The sequence below is a fragment of the Nuphar pumila genome, chromosome 3, assembly GCF_984573655.1.
Source record: "Nuphar pumila chromosome 3, dmNupPumi1.hap1.1, whole genome shotgun sequence".
In the NCBI taxonomy this organism is placed as follows: domain Eukaryota; kingdom Viridiplantae; phylum Streptophyta; class Magnoliopsida; order Nymphaeales; family Nymphaeaceae; genus Nuphar; species Nuphar pumila.
The window spans coordinates 36275015-36282242 of NC_143251.1; the positions used below are offsets into that span (position 1 = coordinate 36275015).

General features: G+C 43.4%; 1 protein-coding gene across 1 annotated transcript; it reads right to left on the minus strand.

The window, feature by feature from the left end:
- Positions 1 to 3141: 3141 nt before the first annotated feature.
- On the minus strand, positions 3142 to 4077 carry LOC149842585 (uncharacterized). The gene has a single exon (XM_090000694.1). The coding sequence runs from the start codon at positions 4075 to 4077 to the stop codon at positions 3142 to 3144; it is 936 nt and encodes a 311-aa protein (XP_089856820.1).
- Positions 4078 to 7228: the final 3151 nt, after the last annotated feature.

The following is a 7228-nucleotide window of genomic DNA, read 5'->3' on the forward strand; positions in this document are numbered from 1 at the left end:
AGCTAAAAAAGTTTGGGCCTAGCAGGAGGAAAAGGAAGTAATGCTGGACTAAGCTTTTTCGGTGTACTGTTAGTCCCCAAACTGGCCAACAAACTTGAATAAGTGATTTCACAGTGCTCTGAAGGATCCTTTTGGTTTGGCCAGTTTAATTTAAATAAACTTTCTTTCTTTTTTTTGCCCATCGTGTTCATTGGATAAAACTCCAAGTAATCCTTGCCCAACCGGGTGTACACCCAGTTTTGGCCTGGCCTGGAGGCAAAGAATGTACATCTATGAGTTTTAAACTTGTAACATCCGGTCAACTAGTGACATTCATATATACATGGTCATCTATAAAAAGCCATATACATAGCCACTGATCTTTGTAGTTGTAATGTTGTTGTCATTTAGAACAGTATATTATTAAGGACTGATGATACAATAGTAATGACAATAGCTTCTCTTACCCACTTCAGCCAAAAAAAAAAAGCATGTTTCATAAAGCATCCACATCTTGTTTCTAGAAATTTGCATTTTTCATATGATAAAATGTAAAGAAGAAATCTTATCTTGTAACTGGTAGGAGTCTGCCTAACAGCAGCTTGCCAAACCAAAAAAAAAAAAAAGAAAAAAAAAAAAAAGAAAAAATGAAAAAATGAAAAAATGAAAAATGAAAACCTTCAAGCAAATATTTTGTTTTCTAGGTGCAATTTATGTTCTCATAAAAGAAGCCAACACTATTTTAAGAACCATGAAATTACAGACCTTTTCTCTAAAGATAGGGATGACAGTGGACCAGGAGGGAACACGGCCCCACCCCATCTAGCCTCATTTGGACCGGGGATGGAGGACATGAAACAGGGATGGAGGCAGGGATGAAGGTTAAAATCAAAACATGTGCAAAGATGGACTTACGCTTTCCCCCGCCCCGCCCTGATCCCGCCTTGCCCCCATCCTCAATCCTTCTAAGGATGGCAATAGACCGAGGGGAAATGAGCCTCAGCCTTGCCTCACCTCACCTCGCCTCGCCCGGTTTGGACTGGGGATGGCATGAAACGGAGATGGAGGCTGAGATGGAGGTGAAAATCCAGACCCGTGTGGGATGGAAGCGGGGATGAAGGTCCGGATTTTGAGATGAGGCAGGGGTGGAGACCTTGTCCTTGGCCCGGTCCACTGCCATCCCTATCTAAACACACAACCACCCTCTAATTATTTTTTTTGGATAAACAATTATTACTATGTAGTATAAATAAAACAAAGAAATTTGTGGCATCTCTATGTCATCAAGAGGAGCCACCAGCACCACAAAGGTTGTAGGTTTTTCTTTCCTCATTTTTGTTTTGGTATGACAACTAAGGACATTCTTTAAGAGTGCGTACCAGGTCAGAGCAGCATCTGACGGGTTACTGTCAGATGTCACCTGGATGCCGTTCATCCATGTGATGAACAGCATCGAAAACACCATGGTTGGACTCAACATCTGCTGGATGAGTCTCACATTTTTTTTTCAGAGCCCTTGGATGAATGACATCTACAGTTTGTAAAACCAACGGCTGAAAACAGAATCCAAACATTGTGTTTTGGTTGCCGGTTCATCGCATGGACGAATTACATCTGGGTGACATCTGACCTTAACTGGTCAGTTGCTGCTCTGACCTGTTTCTTAATATACCCCATTGGCTTTTGTACCTAGCTACAACTGAATGCCCTGCCAAATACCCATGTCATCCCTATCTTGATAACCCTTCTTGGGATTTCATTGATGCAAGTTGTTTTGATCAAATCTGACTCCATAGATCTGATCTATATCATTCATTTAGTAAAGATCAACATTTCAATCACCCAAGCAGATCAGATCATGCTGAACATGAGCGTTTTTGCTCATGCCGATCGACATCGTGGCCATCCGATTTGCATTTTAAAAAGCTCGAAAGTCAACAAAACCACGTGGCATTCATCCAAAATGCAAACAGACGGCCACGATGTCGGCATGAGCAAAAACGCTCATGTTCAGCATGACCTCTCCTGAAATACAAGATACAAAATTTGGTTATTTAAAATATCATATTTTTCTTTTGAAAAAAACACGATCTAAATGTTCATTTTTATTAAATCAACTTTAATATATTCATCTATAGGGTCAGATTTGGAAGATGAGAGATGACATTGGAGATGAGTGAAACTGAACTCTGCCAAATATCCCTTATGCGGAAGTTGTTTGTAGGGTAAGTTAATCTGGTGGGTGCGCCTCAATTCGGGACCTTTTCACCTTCTTCACATCAAAAAACCATTGGCAGTCAAAAAGTGCTGCACCAATCGCTGGACCCTTTTGCTGCTCAATGGGTCGGGTTTACTCAGACCTGACTCATACCAAACCTTATCGGGTCTGAATATGGTGATAAATAAGAAGACTTGGGTCCAGACCTGAAGGTCCGATTAATACATGGATCCGAGTATAGTTTGTAAAATTTTATTGCAGACTCAGGCTTGACGTGAGTTCTGATTAAGACTCAAAATTTGTCAATGTAAAAATGATAAAAAATATTATTTTACCAGCATAGCCCCGGTTTGGTTCATGTAGTTTTTATCGTGTTTGGGTATGGTTTTTCTTATAGTAGGTCCGATTAAATTCATGTCCGAACCCGATATCATACCGGAAAATGGGCGTCAAGTCTGGTTCCACAACCAAACCCGACCCCTTGATACCCCTACCAGTCACCATTTTCTTTAATATAAATATGAGAGAGAACCAACTGTGGCTCCGCTTCTCTGGTAGGACCTTGTGTTAGGATGTTTTAAGTTTTGAATCCCAATGGTATGTTATACAACTGGTGAGAGTTTGCCAAACCCAGCCTGCCTTTAAAAAATGAAAAGAGAGAGAGAAAGAGTCAAATTTTTCAACGGGAGGAAGAAGGGCTCCAACGTGGCACTCATTCGGATCTCGAACATGCAGGCCCCTGTTCCAGGGAGAACATACACCACCCTCTCACAAAAAAGTGTTCCATTCTATAGAAGATAGAATAATTGTTGATTAATATGTTACATGAACAAACAAAAATGAACACCCTCCACAAATATGGAAGCAATCTTCTTTAATAAAAAAAATGGAGATTGAGAGAGGAGTAAACATTTGGTGAAAAAAGAAGTCTTTCTTTTTACCAATCAATCTCCGGGGACATAGTCGTTCTCAATGGTGGGCGACGTCCGCGTGACGGCCGCAATGGGCACCCTCACATTCCCCACCATTGCCACCCCGAACGCCTCCTCCTCGCCGGCACGCCGCTCCATCTCAGCCATCCTCCACCTTTTCTCGTGCCGAACGAGCGCAACAAGGAGCAAGCCCAATAGCACTGCACCTAACACGCTCCCCACCGACGACCCCACCACCACCTTACATCTCTCCCATCGCTTCCTCTCCCTCTCCATCGAAGGAGCAGGAGGGGAAGTTGGTGGCAATGGTGGTGATGAGGAAGGATTTCTTCTCACGATGAGAGCAAAATGTCCCTGCCGAGAACTCTTGCAAACGTTCTTGACCGCCTGAATCCCAAGAGTTACAGTGCCATTGATATCAAAGAACGCACACAACGCATTGCCATCGTCTTCAGAATGAATGGTATCGGTGAAATTGATGGTGATGGCATCCTTGGTTGGCATCACATCGAGCTCTCTCCGATCGGAGGAATCATGGGAGGCATCATATGTGAGGAAGCCCACCACCGGCGTCGCCAGACGGAATCCGGCCGGGTAGTAATTGTAGTACTCCTGAGAGCTGCTGCCTAGATTCTGCCTAACTATGAACAGCCTCTTCACGTACGGCTGGACGACGATGCCCTGCGGGAAATCGAATTCCTTCAGGTTGGCGCCGCGCCTCCGGAGGCTGCCGCTGCGGAATCGGATGATGTCAGCTTCGACGCCGGATACATTCGCTGGAAGATCGACGCCGTAGAGAATGCCAGTTCTTGCTGGTTTGAGGAAGGACTTCAATGCGTAGCTTTGGAGGAGTTGGTCGAGTGAACGTGCAGAGGTGTAGTCTGCTTTGGTAGGTGATGGGGAGGGGATGAAGAGCAGGAGCAGAGATGCGAGGAGGAGCAAGGCCATCAAAGAATGAACAATTGGTGTTTGTGTGTATTTCTAAAATGGAGAGAACAGGAATGTGATTTGAAGAGTTATGGAGGGATTGATGGTGTTATCTCTCTCTCTCTCTCTCTCTCTCTCTCTCTCTCTCTCTCTCTCTCTCTAGATTTTGGGGAGTTCGGATTAGTATGATTTCGGATGAAAATTAGGGAGGGGGAAGTTGGTCATGGATTGGCGTGTTGGGTAAGGGTGGAGAGGTTTTGGTTTCCTCACTACTTGTAATATGGGGGGCAGATCACGTGCAATGACATTGCACACTTTAGTATGACTGCACCTGATTTACCTTCCATCTTATATTGGGCCCCACAGCTGACAAGCTGTACCCCAGAGATGGAGGGTAGTAAGTGCAGCAGCATTCTCAAAGTATGCAAATGTGATTTCACCTGATCGGGCCTCCTTATAGATGGGGGAGGGATGAGAATGGATGGCATTAGCTGACATAAGATGGGATCCATCTTTCATTCAATCCTTGTCGTCCAACTACTTGCTAAGATTAGTCCACATCTTCCCCTGGATGTGAACTAGTTATAAACATCCAAATCAATCAGTTGGATGGCAAGAATCAACATATATCCTTTGTTATCATATGTCATAGCAGGATTGTCATGCCAATACGATCCACTCAAGAAGATGGCCTTTTTGGCATTCGCCACCTTATAAATTGTTGTCTTTGAGCTTTCTTCCATCTTCATGTTTTCAAATCTAATAATTGAGGGGTATCGAATGTAAAGAAATGTAATATGCTATAGTATTTAATTATGGAGGATGTAATAGAGATGCTTGGGGCAAAAGGGATGGGGTTGTTGAGTGTCTTGGGCCCTCCCATTGGGAGTCCACTGAGCTTTTCCTTTGGATCACATGTTCTCATAATCGATAATAATATGTGCGTTTGGACTTATGATTGTTGGGGTAGAAAATGGGTTTGGATCCAGGTCCACTACCATTCATTTTGGACATATTTGTGGCCACAATTGAATCGGTTGGTAGGAACATATTTGATAATTGTAGGTTGCTTCTTTGCTAGGAAGGATGGGGGTGGTCTTTTGAGTCCACGAACCCTTTGCTAGGATTGTGCAACAACTCAAGAATAGCTATGGTATTAATTGGACATATGGTGGTATCTAAGCCGTAATTTGACTGTGTACATGAGAAAATTATACAAGATATTATCATAGTACTGGCATACTGTTATGTTTTAATTTGTATAATGACTATGTATAATGTTTTTTCACCAAGAATGTGATCTTATTACAAATTTCCATATCCAGCTCATCCTTTGAAAATATATCACATCCTAGATCTAACGAAATACAATGAATTTGGATAGCATTTTGTAAATATGTGATTATCTTGAATATATCAACCATTTCTTTATTTTCCAATAGCCTGAAAGAAATAAAAGAAAATCTTCTTTTTTGTTTCTTCAACAATTTCTGATCTTTGGTGACCTCTCAATAGCATGCAAAATCAAACAAAGTTATGACAATTTTTCCAGGAAAAAATTAATGAATTGATCTTGTAGGGTTCTCAAGAAATTCTTTGATTTTTTCTGGAAACATATGATTGTTCCTCTGCTTTACACATTTCATAAATAGAAAGAATATCAAGAAAGGTATTTCAAGAATCGATCTGATTCTACTTCTGCTCATTCTGTCTGAAGAGACGAAGAATCCCAATGAATCAATCTTTCTTTTAGTTGCTGAAGTTCTGTTTGGTTGATCAACGTATGATATTTCAGATCCTCATTATTAATGGAAATGAAATCTCTGTAGATTGATCAGAAGATCCATTCAATTGACTAGAATCCATTACTTGAATGAAAATGGATCCTGTGGAACCATATTAAATAGTTGATGCACAAACCTAATCCATACCCAAGTTTAATCCCATCAGAACAGGGAAAAACAGGTTTGGCTGGGCCTGAGCAGTAGGTAGCCCTGAAATTATTGGAGGTGATGCACGCCTCTAGTCTCATTAAAATTTCCTGAGAAGTTATCGTACCAAACTCCACTTTGTCATCGACTAATTAATAATTCAAGCTACCTTTCTGTTGGGTTGGGTACTGGGTCCGCCCATGATGGGCGAGATCCGGACCCGGCCCACCATTTGAGGAGGGGACGGTTTTGGAAACCACCCACTCCCCATTTACGATGGCTCTCTCATTTGGGCGAATAGAGAAGAAAGGCCAAGAAGCACAAAGAACGCTGATATACACAGTGAGTTACAGTGCATTGTGTCTTTGAGAGAGAGAAATCTCAACAAAGAGATTTGTGCACAGAGAAATGAAACAGTAAGAAGAAGAAGGAAGTGCGTTTTGTGGTGAATCAACGTGATTAGCATTTGGACTCGTGGAATCATTGTTCTCTCCAAGTGAGAGCACACATCCGTTGAGCAAAAGCAAGCATCATCGATCCGCTGTTTTTTTTCCGCTTCCGCAACAACCTGAAAGGTATGTATTCGTATATCTTCATTGGTATCAGAGCAACGGGTTTTAGATGCTCGTTTTTGCTTGCGAATATATATTTTTTTGTTGATTCATGGCCGAAACAAAAGAGGTTCATGGTGGACGCATGCTATGGGGGATTGTCTACATCCCTAGTGCCGAGGGCAACCCGATGGACCAAGCCTACTCGGCTTGCCATGGGACAGGTTAGGGCTAACGTTTTTAGGCCAGGGCGTGGGTTGGGCATGAGCCAGCCCGACATGATGGGTCTGACCTGCAGCCAGAAGGGCTGCTAAAACTCAGGCCCAGTTTTGGACCAAATGTTGAAGCACAGGCCGCAGGTCATGCCTTGGCCCTGCAGCACAGGCTGCAGGCCTGCCCAGGACCTGTGGCGGCAATGGCCGCAATTTTTTGCTCCCAGTCTGCGGCATATGCCACAGGCTCAGTCCGGCCTTACCCGGCCCTGTGGCACAGGCCGCAGGCTTTCTCATCCGGCCTGACCCGGTTTTGCGGCTCGAGCCGCATGCTTGTTTGCTCCTGGCCCTGCGACATAAGCCGCCAGCCTAGCCCGGCCTGACCGGCCTTGCGGCACAGGCCGCATGCCGAGTTCTTGGAACTACAATGCGGGCTGGAAAAAAAAAATTTTTTTGGCTGAACCCCGGCAGGACCAGG

Coding starts and splice junctions, on each gene's coding strand:
- LOC149842585 (XM_090000694.1), bottom strand. CDS start 4,077: ATGGCCTTGCTCCTCCTCGCATCTCTGCTCCTGCTCTTCATCCCCTCC.